The sequence below is a fragment of the Nelumbo nucifera genome, chromosome 5 (assembly GCF_055504915.1).
Source record: "Nelumbo nucifera cultivar China Antique chromosome 5, China Antique-T2T, whole genome shotgun sequence".
Classification (NCBI taxonomy): Eukaryota; Viridiplantae; Streptophyta; class Magnoliopsida; order Proteales; family Nelumbonaceae; genus Nelumbo; species Nelumbo nucifera.
In genome coordinates this window covers 5,094,120-5,110,510 of record NC_142653.1, presented here as the reverse complement: position 1 = coordinate 5,110,510, position 16,391 = coordinate 5,094,120, and the positions used below count along the sequence as shown (strand labels likewise).

Here is a 16,391-nt window from a genome sequence, read left to right as displayed (position 1 = left end):
AGTAGTATTCCAGCTATGCTGAAGATTGAAGTTGGAAAGAAGGATTTCGGGTCTTATTCTGAAGCTCAAAAAGAAGGCTGAAGAGGAAGTGATTGCTGATAAAGTAAAGAAAATAGAAAAGAATGCGGATTTGGAAAAGATAGTGGAAATCAAGGTTCAATTAAGCAAATTATTTGTTTATCGTAAATAGGAAGGGAAAATTTTGTGAGGAAAATTTTTTGGGTATTGGAAAAGAAGTTTGCTTTGAGTGAGAAAAGTTCTAATGCTGAGGTCTGGGCTTTGGTTGTTTAGGTATTATGGTTGGTTTGGGTTGAAAGGCTTAGGGGAAGAATTTGTTTCCTTTTTTGGTTGTTTGTAGGTTAGAGGTCTTGGTAATAGGGAACATTTTGGGCTTTTGAAGTTTAAAGGCTGGGAAGGAAAAAGCTTGTATAAGGATTGGTGAGGTACTGATACTTGGGTCTTGGGTTTATTCCTTTCTTGTTTGGGCCTAGTTGTGGGTGATACCTTATCACATTCTGTATTTTTATTATTTAATAAAATGTTTTCTTTTATTGAAAAAGTAAAGTATATTGTATTGATTGTATGAGATGGGAGAACCCAACCCAGTGTGGCTGTACATGGGGAGAGATACCCCCAAAATAAATTTGTATGGTGTTTATTACAAAAGAAGGGCATCAGTTGATATCATAGAAGCCTTTGCCCAAAAGAATCGTTGCTGTCATGGTGTGTATAACTTCATCTATTTGAGAGGATTTGCATTTAAAATTTCTAGTATTCCTCTCAGACCAAATAGACCAAAACCAGCGTCAGGCAGCATACCCCAGATGAGTATACTGTTGCTAGAGCGTCCATCGATGAACTGGCTTCGTTAAAAGCCAAAGCAAATACTTTGGCAGATGCTTTAGCCAAACATGGGATGTGGAAAGTTAGTTATATGAGTGTTGAACAAACCAGCATGGCTTGATATTAGGTTTCTCACCTTGGGCGGTGGGGGGTAAGTTAGTCATATGGAGGTTGCCAAATTTTGAAAGTTAGTCATATGGAGGTTGCCAAATTTTGAAAGTTAGTCATATGGTGGGGGGTGTCTTTAGAGGTGGGCGAGGAAAAGTCCTGGCTCTTTATTCTGATTCGATAGGCTTGGGGGACTCTCTTAGAGCCGAAGTTCTGGCACTCCTACAGGGGCTCAAATTGGATAAACAGCTGGGTTTTCAGCAGTTGGAAGTGGAGGGAGATTCGAAACTGGTAATAGATTGGATGCAAACAAACAGCTTAGGTTTCTGGTCCCTTAGACAACCTGTAAGGGAGATTATGCAACTAACAAGGGAGCTTGAAGTCTGGTTTAAATGGACTTGGAGATCAGCCAATGCAATGGCCGATACTTTAGCAAAGCAAGGAGTTAGTAGGCAGAACCTTTTTTGGGCCTGTTTGTAATATTGATGAGGGGTCACCTTGTTTTTGATGGTGACAGTTTGTACTAAGTTTTTTTAAAGAATTAATTAAAGTTACCATTTCCCATAAAAAAAACTTTGGTCTCAGACATTATGTAATTGAGATTTGCTCTAAACCCAATTGTTTTGACTATACAATAAATTGATCTTTGCAGATTATATAGATGCTGTGAATCATTATAAGTAAAATCCTTGATAGGTGATATTTTGAAGTCTTGGGTTGTGGAGATTGATATTTTTCATTTGACAGTTACGTGATTGCTCCATATAACGAGTACCCACAGTTGCTTGGTTTACTGTTGAAATTGTTGAATGGTGAATTGGCGTGGTCCACTAGACGAGAAGTACTAAAGGTATTTGTTTTATGAGCTGATTTATTAGAGGTATATTGTTCACTGTTTTCATGTTCCACTTTTGACTTATGCTGGATTTTTCACCAGGTTCTAGGGATTATGGGTGCTTTGGATCCACACGTGCATAAGCGCAATCAGCAAAGCTTGCCAGGATCACATGGTGAAGTTACCCGTGCAGCAAGTGATACTGGCCAACATATTCGGTCAATGGATGAGCTGCCTACAGACCTTTGGCCATCTTTTGCAACATCTGAGGATTATTATTCTACGGTAATTATATTACAGAAAGTCCAGAAAGAAAGGTTTCTCTTTCTTGTTTGTTATAATATTGATTATGATTGCAGGTTGCCATTAATTCCCTTATGCGTATTCTTCGTGATCCTTCACTTTCTAGTTATCACCAAAAAGTGGTTGGATCTCTTATGTTCATATTCAAGGTACATATACTACTCTGTCTCTTTATATAAAATTCATTGAAACTTTTTGGCCTTTGATTTCTGACTCCTGTATTTCTTACTCCCTTCCACCCCTTATCTTGCGGGATTAGTCAATGGGCCTTGGTTGCGTTCCATACTTGCCTAAGGTAAGTCCATTTTGTTATGCTTGGTTTTGTAGTTTAATTTCCTTCATTGTGGAGAATGCAATATCGTTACTTTTTCTCCTTTTCTTCAGCATATGAGGAAACTCACCTTATTTTGATATTGAAACTATATTCGTTCTTTCCTTTAAAAAATTATTATATTGTATCCGAAGTATTGTTTGCATGGTGTCCCTTCCTAGAAACGATCTTAACAGGGAACCTGATTGAAGCCCTAAGTTAATAGGAAAGAAACAAAAAACTGTGGATAGCTCCTCACTCTTGTAGTAAATTGGTTATAAGATTCTCTTAAGTAAAACAGTTGTAAAGCCAGCATTGTTGTATAGAGAGGAGTGTTGGGCAGTCAAGAAACAGCATGTCCAAAATTTGAGTGCCCATAATTTAATGATGGATATGCTGAGAGCACAGTTGGGTTGCTCCATTGCAACCTGCGTGACCAGGGTTCAAATCTTGGAAACAGCCTCTACTGAGGTAAGGCTGCATACATCTGTCCCTCCCTAGACCCTGCATTGGTGGGAGCCTTGTGCACTGGGCTGCCCTTTTTATATGCTGAAAAGAATGGAATGGTGAAACAGGATTCGTGTAGACGAACCCATATAGTTGGGACTTGGGACAAGGTTTAGATGATGGTGATGGTGATATGATCCTCTGATAAAATAGACAGGCAAGAGCTGCTAGACATGATCCCATAAGATGGATTTAGGGTGCAAAACTTGTATGGAAACTATACCAATTTTATACAGTGGTTAAATACACACAAGAAAACCTCCTGGTCCTTCCATCTTTCCCCATTTGTCCACACATACCTAGGTGAGTGCATCTTGTTATCTTGATATCAATATGTCATGTTATTTGAAGTAGGATGTTGGTTGATATAATAAACCATGACTAGATACAATATGCTTAACTACAGCATGAAGTGGTTATTTCCTCTGGGTTTTCAGGTTCTACCTGATCTCTTCCACACTGTACGGACATGTGAAGATGGTCTAAAGGAGTTTATTACCTGGAAGCTAGGAACTTTGGTGTCCATCATACGACAGGTAGGAGTGGAACTTAGTAGTTTGTCTCTACTTAGCACATTTCTGTTTTATGGGCATCAGAGGATATAGTTACAGTTTGGTTGTGTTCTTGCAGCATGTGCGTAAATATTTGCCTGCCTTGCTTTCTCTTATATCCGAACTGTGGTCTTCATTCAGCTTGCCTGCTACCAACCGCCCTGTTCATGGTTCACCAGTAAGTGGCTTCTGTTGGCCTAACTTCCTACTATGTTGTTAAACCATCAAAATGATCTAACTTCACATTTTATATTGAAACTATCTTTTCATCTTACTTGGGGATATTTCCTTTGCAGATTCTGCATCTTGTGGAACAACTATGCTTGGCACTCAATGATGAATTCAGAACATATCTTCCTGTTATTCTTCCATGTTGTATTCAAGTATTGACTGATGCAGAACGTTGCAATGACTATACTTATGTTCATGACATCTTGCATACTCTTGAAGTATTTGGTGGTTTGTATCCTTCAAACCTGGTATTGTTTGTTTATACACACAACAAGCACATGAATGCATGCATTAACCTCCACATGAAGTGTTTCCTCCTATTATACTTCTATTTTTATATTCCCCCTAAAAATTCTTATTTTCCTCTTGCCTGAAACATCTGTCTTATTGAATTATAAATGTAAACAAGTTTGTATGTTCAGTTTGATTTATCATTTTCACTATTGCTGCTCCTAGTTCTACCCATTCCCTCATGGGGTTGACTGTTGACTGGTTGGTCAACAGGGTATTTAAGATTGCCCTAGCAATGTTATCAAAATCTTACGATTTACGATACAATTCACAAGTTGAATCATGAGTCCCCCAAGGGTTTTGATTTTGAATCTTATGTCTGAATCCTTTAAATCCTACAATTTGATTTATAAATCTTACAATTTATATGATTCTTGTGATTCATTGTGATTCAAATCAATTCAATTAAGAATTAATTCTCTACTTTGTCATTTTATTTTGTTTATATTTAGTTTTGTCAAGGGCAATTTGTTTTAGAAACTAATTAGAAATTAATTTATTATTGTTAGTTAAGATTATATATTGAGATTATTTTCCATAATAAAAATTATAAAAAAAAATGATTTTCCATCATATATAGCCATTGTGTGTGGATTATTTGACTTTCGAGTCAAACTTGATTATATCATCTTAGACTTACATTGTAGAAGTGGTGGATTCTATTGTTTTAGGCACATATATGGTAGTTATGGTTAGGGTAGAATTACTTTTCTATATATATTTAACCTTTTAGCATGTCTATTTTTAATTTTTTGACAAGTTGTGAAAAATATACATAATCTTATGGTTTACGATACTGTTCACAATTCAATTTGATTCAGCTTTCTCTACAATTTACAATATGAAAATGATTTTCAGAAAATTGCACCCTAGAGACTTACTAGGCAACTAGTTAGGTGGTGCAAAAAAATGAGCTGCTTAGTCCACTTAGTTTACATGGGTCCTTTCTAATGGTGCAAACAACATTCATGAAAATAGTTTAATGCTCCAAGCTGATGACTAACAAGCTGCTTAGACAGAAAATAGCACTTGTTACAGCCTTACAGGTATAAGCTAAGGCTAAATGTTATATTTGATTATGGTGTAATGGTAGGATTCTACAACCAGATGCAGAGGAAATGGGTAAGAGATCCTATTGAATTTATGAGGGAATTGTAGAATAAGGATTGAAGTGGAAGGCTGTAATCATGGCTGGTCTGTGCAAGTTTAAGTCAATTTGTAAGGCCAGACATGGAGGACAATTAGCACAAATACAAAAAGCTAACAGCAGTATCTGAGTTATGCGGAAAAAGCCTAAATACCTTGCCTATATTTGTGTGAAAACTGTGCCTAGCTTTGCTTGTTTTCTACTGATGGTATCTTTAGGAATTGACAAACCATTGCAGAATCCTCAACTTTGAGAACAAGAGCAAATATTCCATGGACTCCACCTAGACACCCTCTCATTAAGATTGTTACAGACTGTATAATTAAAATAGGAAGTAAATACTAGGGAGATATGATGTTACAGACTGTATAATTAAAATAGGAAGTAAATACTAGGGAGATATGATTTACCTTGATTGTAGGAATTTGATTAGTCTTCTTTCCTAACATAGAATTTGTAACTTGTATATATACATACGAGATTGATGAATAATACAACAAATTCTTCTTCTTCCTCTGTTTACTCTTATTTTACATGGTATCAGAGTATCTAGTCTTTGCCTGCCCTTTTGTTTTTTTTTTTTTTTAAGTAAACAGTAGGTAGAGGAAAATTTCTGGGTGTTTCGGGTCACCTCCTTGGAGCAGTCAGAGCATTTAGTCTCTGCAAAGTCCAGTAGTCAGCAGCCCTGTGCGTGTTTCACGCACCACCTGAAGATTTTGCCACAGTCACACGCGCTGGCATGAGGAGGCGCATTTGTCATCGGAAAATTTTTTCGGTCGTTGTCTTTTGGCTCACCTCATCCTGTATAGCACATATTTGTGCTTTGTTACGTGCATATCCATTCCGGTGTTTTCAACAGGTGTGCTTTGTTGATTTTCGGTGTTCAAAATATTCTGTTTATTTGAATTTTGAGATTATGGCAGACAAGAATTCAGTAGTTATGTCAGATGTTGTTCCAGTGATGTAAAAAATAACTGAGCATAAGCTTAATGGCTCTAATTATCTGGATTGGAGTAAAACTGTTCAACTACATTTGCTGAGTATTGCTATGGATAACCATTTGACCGATGACCCTCCTAATGATGACTCAAAGTCTTGGTTGAGGGAGGATGCCCGTTTGTTCTTGCAGATACACAACTCCATTGAAAGTGAGGTGGTTGGTTTAGTCACTCACAGTGGATTTGTTAAGGAATTAATGAACTATCTAGAGTTCTTATACTCCGGAAAGGGGAATATTTCCCGCATTTTTGATGTGTGCAAAGCCTTTTATAGGGCGAACAAAGGTGATAGATCTCTTACAAGATATTTCATGGATTTCAAGAAAACATATGAAGAACTTAATATGTTGCTTCCGTTTAGTACTGATGTGACTGTTCAACAAGCTCAGCGAGAAAAGATGGCTGTTATGAGTTTTTTAGCTGGCCTACCTTTTGAATTTGAGACTGCTAAATCTTAGATTCTTTCCAGTTCAGAGATCTCTTCTCTACAAGATGCTTTCAGTAGGGTCCTTCGTACAGAATGTTCTCCACCTGTTCAACCTAGTAGTGCCCTTGTCAGCCGCAATAATACATCTGAATCAGGGAGACAACAATACAGGAATGGTAGTGGTAGGTCAAGTAACTATGACAGGAATACTACTCGTGGACAGGAGTTAGGAGAGATAGTGTGTCATTACTGTCATAAGCCAGGACATATGAAGCGGGATTGCAGGAAGTTGCAGAATAAGAAAACTTAGTCAGCCCATATTGCATCCACTACGGATACTTCTGAGAAGTCTGTTATGATATCTGCAGATAAATATGCCAAATTTGCTCAGTACCAAGAATCATTGAAACCTCAATCTACTCCTGTTACTGCCGTCGTCGAGTCAGGTAAACATGTCTTGTTTCCTCCTTTTCAAAATGGGTCATTGATTCTGGAGCTACAGATCATATGACAGGTAATTCAAGTCTGTTTTCTACCTTTTAGTCACATAAGTCTACCTCTCCTGTTACTTTAGCAGATGGGTCAACATCTTGTGTTATTGGGTCTGGCACAATTAGTCCAACACCATCATTTCCTTTGTCATATGTTCTTAGTTTACCTCAGTTATCATTTAATTTAATTTCTGTTAGCAAACTCACTCGTACCCTTAATTGCTGTCTCATTTTTTCCTGATTATTGTTTATTTCAGGATCTTACGACGAAAAAGATTATTGGTAAGGGACATGAGTCTGGAGGTCTCTACATCCTTGATACACAAGTTCCAAGATCCATAGCATGTTCTGGAGTTGTAACCCCTTTTGAAGCACATTGTCGGATGGGCCACCCCTATCTCCATGTGTTAAAGCAAATTTGTCCTCAATTTCAGAGTTTGTCGTCATTAAATTGTGAGTCTTGTCAGTTTGCTAAACACCATCGTCTTAGTTCGAGTCCTAGAGTCAATAAACGAGCCAGTGCTCCTTTTGAATTAGTCCATTCAGATGTTTGGGGTCCGTGTCCTGTTGAGTCCAAAACTGGGTTTAAGTATTTTGTTACTTTTGTTGATGATTACTCTCGTATAACATGGTTATATTTAATGAAAAATTGTTCTGAGGTGTTTTCTCATTTTTTTGCTTTCTGTGCTGATGTTAAAACTCAATTTAATGTTTCTATACAAATATTGAGAAGTGATAATGCTAAGGAGTATTTGTCAGAATCCTTTCAAACTTACATGCTTCAGCATGGCATTCTTCATCAAACTTCTTGTGTAGATACACCATCTCAAAATGGGGTTGCTGAACGGAAAAATAGACACCTTCTTGAAACTGCAAGAGCTTTGTTATTTCAAATGAAGGTTCTTAAACCTTTCTGGGCTGATGCAGTTTCCACAACATGTTTTTTGATTAACCGTATGTCTTCATCTGTCCTTCAGGGTAAGATTCCTTATCATGTTCTGTTTCCAAATAAAACACTGTTTCCTATTGAGCTTAGGGTATTTGGGTGTAAATGCTTTGTTCGGGATGTTCGTCCTCAGGTTACCAAACTAGATCCAAAATCTTTGAAGTGTGTTTTTCTTGGGTATTCTCGTGTTCAAAAAGGGTATAGATGTTATTGTTCTACTCTTCACAGATATCTTGTGTCAGGTGATGTTAATTTCCTAGAAGATACACCTTTCTTTCCATCTACTCCTCATTCAAGTCAGGGGGAGGATGATGATTTGTTAATCTATACTGTCACATCATCTGGTTCACATCCTATTGAATCTGAGAGGTTACATAAGGAAAACAAACACACTTATCTTCCAAGTACAATCAAGAAAACAAAAGAATAGGTAGAGACAAAAATTACAACTTAGCCCAAAACATTGAATCCCTTTCTGTCCCTTGTTTAGCTAAACCATCAGCTAGAGAATTGGCTGATCTTTTGACCCAAAACCTTTGAACTTCCATCTCCCGCACCAGCCACTTAAATTTCCTCATCTAATTACTGTACCTCCATAAACCATTGCTGTTTGCATTAAGCCACCCTATCACCACCTCCAAATCCCCTTCAATTAAGAGTTTTCTGATGTTCATCTCCTTGGCTTTCTGGACTCCTTCCATAACTGCAAAGATCTCAGCTCTAAGGGAGTCACCCACTCCAATTGGGCCTGAGAACAAAGCAAAAATGACCCCATTCTCATCTCTAAAGACACCTCCAGTCCTTGATTGTCCAGTGTTCCCCCTACTACTCCCATCAAAATTTAATTTCATGAACCCAGCAGGTGGAGGTGTCCAAGACACACTCATTACTTACTTGGTCTGTGTGCACTTTGCTATTTCACCCCACTTCCTCAGCATGTCATCCATTGTGTAACCTGTGAATAGTTCCAAAGATTTCAGCCATTGTACAGCCCTAAAATGAATGATAGCCTTTAGTTCTTGCACCCCTCTCTCAGCCGTTGAGAATATCTTGAAGTTTCTTTCTCCCCATATTGTCCAACATACTGCAGCCCTCAAACCTCTCCACATAGTCCTTCCCCTTTTCCTACGCTACCTGAAGACAGAAGGGGAAAAAAGGCCCTGCAGATCTGATGGAGGGTTCCATCTACACCCAAAGAGGGAAAAAGCCCATTCCCAAATTGACCTCACAAAATGGCAAGACACCAGTAGGTGAAAACCAGTCTCCCCATCCGCTTTACATGGAACACACCAATGGGGTGACAAGCAAGTATTGGGTCGCTTCTTTTGGAGTAGATCACCAGCGTTGAATCTTTCTAGATAGGCTTCCCAACAAAAACTACCAACCCTAGGAGGGATTGCTCCGCACCAAACCTCATCAACAGGGAAAGTGTGGGGGGGGGGTGTTACAGGATTGGTGGACTGGCTTAGGACTTTGAAAAAGGAAGCACAAGAAAAGAAGCCAGTGGGGATAGGGGTCCAAATTCTAGAGTTCACCCTTGTGGGGTCTAAGACAATATTATCAAGAAGTTTAAGAAGGCTCGAAATATTAGCAAAGTTTGAATCCCTCAAGGCCCTTCTGAGACCCAAATTCTATCCAAGCCCAGAATTGGACGAGGACGGGGTAATGAAGGATGAAACTGGCTCATTTTTAAGATCAGATAGAGCATACAAAGAAGGAAACTGATCCTTTAGAGGGGCATTCCCCACCCAAGTTTGTTCCCATAATTTTAATGAGTTACCAGAATTCAGATCATACCTGATATTGGGGGAGAATGCTGGAAGCAGATCATGAATGGCTTTCCAAGGAGAAAAGCTTGTGGTCCTAGCTTTGATTCCAGCATCCCAACCATTGTGCTCCAGTGCATGTATACTTGCCACTATTCTAGCCCATAGCTTCTCCTTCTCCAAGGGGAACCTCCACAACCACTTCCCTAGAAGAGCCATAATCCTTCTTCTAACATTCCCGAGCCCCAAACCACCACAAGTTTTACTCTTGGACGCTACCTCCCAGCTGACTCTATGATCCCTCTTCTCCTCTCCCGGCTTCCACAAGAAGTCTCTTATCAACTTCTCCAACCTGTTAGATACCTTCACTGGGATTTTGAACACAGACAGGAAGTAGATGGGTAAATTAGCAAGCGTGGCCTTAATTAGTGTAACTCTTCCACCAAGAGAGAGGTAATTCTTTTTCCAAGAGACCAATCTTTTTTCAAACCTTTCCACCACCGGGTTCCAAAAGCTCTCCCTCATAGGGTTGTCACCTAATGGTAACCCTAAGTAATTCAATGGCCACCCTGACACTTTACACCCCAACACTTCTGCACTCTCCCTGATGTGCCTGCCGGAATAGGGGATTCATGAAACTCTGATGGACATTGTATGGGTAATCCTGAACCTTTAGGAATAGGAGGTGTATTCAGAGATGAGAGAGGTATTGTTATAGCACTTTACTCAGGACCAGTAGGGGAAGGAGATTCCCCCAGAGTAGAGGTGTTGGCAGCAATGGAAGGAATACAAAGAGCAGCTTTGTTAAACATCAGAAAATTAGTAATTGAGGGAGATTCCAAGCTGGTGGTGAGCTGGTTGCGATGCAATGATCAAAGGATGTGGATTTTTAACTCTCTAAAGAAGAAATTCAAATGGTTAACAAAAGTAGCGGTCTGCTAACTCTATGGCAGATAGTTTAGCCAAGCAAGGGGCGGAGCGGGAGAATATTTTCTGGGCAATGCTGTAGCACTTATAGGTTGTGGGGGAGAGACAAGTCTGTTTTTCTCTCAATGTCTGTGTATATTGTACATCTTGTATCTATCTTTAAATCATTAATATAAATCTTGTTGTTATTGATAAAAAAAAACCTGTACCAGGTTTGTATAGGTTTCCCTACCCCTCCCTTCTTTTCCCTACCTTTTCTTTCAAACTGAACACAGCCTAAGGGATCATCTATTCTGGTGGAAAGTTCCAATGGGGAACTTATTTTAATATGATATAATGGGCTTGTAGGATGGTCTACTTTGAGACATAGAGTGCACAGTCGCTGTACAATATTCATTCTTTTATAAAAAACTTTGATTGCCAAAGAAAAGGACATAGCAGGGTGTGATTTTTATATTGAAACCTCTAGTGGAGGGGTGGCATAGGAGAATTGCTGGATTCTGACAGATGGATGTGAACCCAGAAGCTTGGGAATTCCCAAACTGACATTTTTGAGGAGGATGACACCTCTCTTCTGTTCTGGGGAAAGATGATTCCCCCCTAGTCTATAGCTCTGAACCTTACTTTTTGGATTGCATGGTTGCACCTGCTGTTGGGGGTATTGTGTTTGTTTTTTGATAAATAAATAGAACCTTTTATTAATTTGGAAATATTAGCACATACAAGCAGCCCTTGGAGAGGTGCGATCTGTGATCTCTCCACTAAAGAAGAAAACAAAAGCAATAAGTTACAGTTGTTCCCAATACATAACTTCCCTAGCTGCCCCTTGCTTGGCTAGACAGTCAATGTAGGGATGTTAATTCAAGGTAGGTGGGAGAGTCAATGTAGGGATGGAACATGTGCTGGAAACCTTGGGAACTTAGTTGGTGGAATCCTCCTCCCCTGAGACTACACCTTTAGGCTCCAGATCTATGTGGAGAAGAACAGAACTACTCCATTTTTCGGGTCTAAACATCGATAAACCCAGCTCCAATAGGAGAACTAGGTGGAATACATAGGCTGGCAAAAGAACTAGAAAGGTGGGATTGAACCGTTGAAGATCTATGGGGATTTGGGAGTGCTAGAAAGATAAATGTCAGTAACGTTGTTGTCAAGGTGTCTAGGAGATTCTGGGCGACAGTGGGGTGCTTGGTCGCCTAGTTGTCTAGGCGACACCTAGGTGATAAGAATTTCATTAGAAAAATTAAATTTTGCTTAATTCCCTAGTTTTATATGCCATTCAGCATGAACATTTTAACTGAAAAAATAGCGGTTTTCTTGTTAAGAACATTAAGTCCTCAAAACATGGCAAATCATCATACCTAGGACAATAGTATTAGAGATTTATCAATTTCAATATTTTCAAAAACAATAGTAATATAATAAATATTTAATAGAGCAATTTCATATCAAATAAGCACTAAAGAAGGCTATAATTTTATATGATAAAATTCAAAATAGAAAGTAATAGAGAAAAAGAACAAGGCTAGAGCTTCTATTTTATTTAATGTAAGATAGAGGGAGAGAGAACAAAAAAGAATCTATTCGGCTATTAGCATGCATATTAATAGCATATAGCAAGAGTGATATTATAATAATGTGCCTGCCTTGTCATTTTTGTCACCTTGTTGCCTAGGCGGGCGCCCTATTGCTGTAAGTAAAGGTGTTTTTTTGAGGCACCCTTGGCTGGGTGCTTAATCGACGCCTAGGCAATGCCTTGACAACTATGGTCACTAAAGTTTTGCTAGAGTGGAGTTGAAAATTTTGACTCTAAATGAATTTTCAGCACCTGATCTGCTGGACAGAAAGGATGGGCTTATGCTCCTTATATTGTTACCTCAGGAGGTTAAAAATGTGGCTTACTACAAGACATATCCGTAGAGCAAGAATAGGGCTCGAGTTACTGTTCACTCAATTTGATGCCTAAATCAGTCATGATCCTTTTCTTCTACTTTAAGTGTGATTTTTGAAGACACTTAAATTGATAATTAAAATAAAAAACATGGGTCTTTTAAAACACTTAAAACTTTTTAAAACTTAGTGTAGGCGCACATCATCCTTGGCAGCAACACTATTGAATAACCCTTATACCTGAATCCCATGGGTAAATAGAAAGGTGATTCCAAATCTTTATAATCACAAATAAATCCTCTAATACTGAAAGGCTAGAAACATGAAAAAATGAACCTCAATGACTATCAAATAGAAGGTTCATTTAGGGCTTTTGCTTCCAAATTGGGTTTCTCTTTATTACCACTTTGCCTAGACTAGCCGTACCTGTCATTGTTGGAAGCATTGGAAAAATTAGTGGAGAGGTTATTTTTTTGATCAGCAGGAGATGATTATTTTATTAAAATTAATTAAAGCTGTAACATTACAATATGATGACTAAGATGTCATCCCCAAGATTTTTCAAGCTACAGTTACGGAGGATTCCCAAAAAAGCTAATAGGTTCCCAACAAGCCAAAGTACATCAGTTTACAATATTATTGGAGAGGTTATTGATCGAGTGAAGGAGGAAAATGAGGAGACAGTTATTGATTGAGTGAGAAAAATACAAGAAAAGGTGGACTTGGAATTTGGAAAAATAGTAGAAACTGAAGTCCAAGTAAGTTATTAGCAAGGTTCAAAATATCGATACGCCCGAGACACCCCTATCGGCGTATCGGGCGATTCAATACCTTTTTTTTTTACTTTTTTTATTTTTTTATTTTTTTATTTCGAAATTGGTTCAGGGGGGTCAGTTTAGGGCTCCTCCACCCCCTGAACTGGTCAGACCCCTGATACACCCACTATGGGGGCGTATCGGAGGGGTCTCGGAACGATATGTATCGACCGATACATGTCGATACTTTGAACCTTGGTTATTTGGAGTATATGTTTTAGGAGGGGAAAAAAAGGATACCCGCTGAATGAAGATTAACTTTAAAGGGGAGAATTGATTGGTAAAATTTTTAGGACTGTGGTTGGTTTGGGGAGAGTAGGGGGGAAGGGGGATAGCTGGGCTTTGTAGTATCTCGGGTTATGGAAGTTGCTTTTTGTTTCGTTTGTAAGGGTTGGGGAAATTTTGGATGTATTGGTAGGGTTGGAGGGTTTGTTGGGCTAGGTCTTGGGTTTGACTTGTATCGGTGATATCTTATCACGTTTCCTTTATTTCTTTCCAAAAAATATGTACAAATTTCATTTACAAATGTATACATACATATTTTATACATATATGAATTTATAATTAGAAAGAATATATTTTTATATGAAATATAATACATATATGTATGTATTTGCTCAGGTGGTCTGAGGTTGGGGTCAGGCTACCTGAGGTCTCAACCAAAGCCCTACCCAACTTTAGGTCAGGCCTGAATTTTCTGGCCTAGGCCCAATCCATGCAGAAATATGAAAAACTCGGGTTGGGTCAGGTCATGCTTGGGTTGAGCCCACCCAAGTTGCACCCTTACCTCCCGACCCCCTTTTCTTGCAAAATTCATGGATTTGCGTATAGAATGCTATACATTGGGAGTGATGTTGTGAATTTATTGGAGTTCTGGTTTTGATTAGTTGGAACATTGTCAGCTTGGTAAGGTCCCAAAGAAGTCCCAAAGAAGTTTCTGTATTGATGTTAAAGAAGACGAAAACTAAAACAACAGGAATATTAGTGCATTGCAGACTAAGTTGCTCATGTGGGACTATTCTCCATTCACACAAAGGCCAAGGAATCTATATATTTCTTATCTGAGTCTTGAGTATTAAGTAAATAAAAGTGTACTTAAAGATATCTATCTTTCTAATAGAGAGGATGCTTAGTAAACTAATGTAAAGCAAAAGCTGTACTAAAAACCCCTTTTAGTGTCTCACAAGATCCTCCTATTTTGCTATATATGTATTACATATGTATGCATGTGTACTTGCAAATGTTTATGTGCTTAGCTATGAAGTATGTTGATCAATTTGTAAACTCTCATAAGATGTTCTCAAATGTAGGAACACTGGATGAACACATGCATCTACTTCTTCCTGCACTTATACGTTTATTTAAGGTTGATGCTTCAGTGGATATACGCCGTGCTGCTATTAAGACACTTACAAGGTTGATTCCAAGCGTGCAGGTTAGTGAAGAGCCTTTTGTTTATGTCTTTATGTGGGATTCAACCAATATCTAATAATGGTACTTGTTTTGCTTTGTGTTTTATTTTTATTCTCTTTTCAGGTCACTGGTCACGTATCATCTCTGGTGCATCATTTGAAGCTTGTCTTGGATGGGTCAGTTATACCTACATATATGGCTATATGCACAGACATAATTAAACACTGATTTGCCAGTCTTGAATTCTATGTTTCCTTTGTTTTGTGGTTTTTGTCCATAAAAATGATGTCATGTTTATATTTATGTATATAAAAAGGAAATTTAAGACTCAGAAAGGATATACCATCTTCAAAATGTAAAATCTCTATCCAAAAAGATCTGGAAGGTCCAAGACATGTTAACAGCAAGTAAGAGTATAACTCTAATTGAGTTTGTCTTAGCTACCAGGGGCAGTGTGAAAGTTTCTTGGTGGTCCATACCATGAGTTTGTGTGTACTCTTTAGCCACAAACCTTGCTTAATTGTGAAAATCTAATTGCATTTTAGTAGCCTTGTACTGCTTGGGAAATCACCTACTTTCCAGGTATATTCTTTCATTTTGGACAATTCAAGGGCTTCTGCAACACTGAAAGGAACAGAAACACTTGAAAGAGAAGAAGTAAAAGGACATAGTTTTCATATCTTTTCATCTGAGCTGAGATGAACCAGTATGGAAAGAAAGGTAAGAGAGAAAGCAGAAAATAGAGAAGTGGGAAAGAAATAAAAGATTGTGGGATTAAGGTTTACATGATGCCCTACAACTTAAAAGAATATAAAGATTAGCATACCCCTAATAAATGACCTTTATTAGATCGACAAAAATACAGGGTTCACTTGCCTTAAACAGAAAATATTAACTCCTTGGTAGTTCGGCATTTTGCATGTGCAAATAGGGAAGTTTGTAAATTTCTCTCAGTTATCTGAAAATCTGAAATTGGGAGATTTAAAAAATAAAAAAGGGAATTTATTTATAAAATTTCAAGAAATTCTAAAAGAAGGTATAATAAAACACTTAAAATCTAAATAAAAATAACAACCCACTATATTTTTATCATGCAAGGTGAGGATCCTTCAAAACGAAATTTTAAGGATGACAAAATGCTAACTCCACTTAGAGGTACTCTATCTTAATCGTGACAAAATGCTCAGATACATCTATTGCATGAAATAAAGGTATCAGGATTTATTGATTCTAGACCCTGGAATGAACAACTTGAATTAGATTTTCCAAATATAAAGCACTTTTAAAAAAATTGGTTAGATCATTAATTTAAGAATACCTAATTCAAATTATTCACTCAAAGTTCTAGAATCAATAAATCCTATTATGTTTTCTTAATTTCATGCAAAACATGTGGTTTGAGCATTTTCTCTGCCTCATGATTGTTTCCAATTTATTCTTGTAAACTAGTTAATTTTTACATTTTTCTCCTTAGGGTGATAGGAAATGTCACAGTGTTTCAGAAAAATTGCAAACCATTTGTACAATTATGCTTGTTGTTATGAATTGCAGTTGATGGATGCAGATCAAATCACTATGAATGTCAGAATTAC

At 37.9% G+C, this 16,391-nt stretch overlaps 1 protein-coding gene across 5 annotated transcripts in view; it reads left to right on the top strand.

The window, feature by feature from the left end:
- Positions 1 to 16,391, top strand: part of TOR (target of rapamycin) — a 134,816-nt gene that overhangs the window by 45,925 nt on the left and 72,500 nt on the right. For all 5 annotated transcript variants that reach the window (XM_088888344.1, XM_019196265.2, XM_010247311.3 and 2 more), the window contains exons 17-25: positions 1,699 to 1,801; positions 1,889 to 2,071; positions 2,146 to 2,238; positions 2,349 to 2,384; positions 3,344 to 3,442; positions 3,537 to 3,635; positions 3,754 to 3,916; positions 14,697 to 14,821; positions 14,923 to 14,975. In XM_088888344.1, the coding sequence (XP_088744470.1) occupies positions 1,699 to 1,801; positions 1,889 to 2,071; positions 2,146 to 2,238; positions 2,349 to 2,384; positions 3,344 to 3,442; positions 3,537 to 3,635; positions 3,754 to 3,916; positions 14,697 to 14,821; positions 14,923 to 14,975 (954 nt within the window). The remainder of the gene's footprint in view (positions 1 to 1,698; positions 1,802 to 1,888; positions 2,072 to 2,145; positions 2,239 to 2,348; positions 2,385 to 3,343; positions 3,443 to 3,536; positions 3,636 to 3,753; positions 3,917 to 14,696; positions 14,822 to 14,922; positions 14,976 to 16,391) is intronic.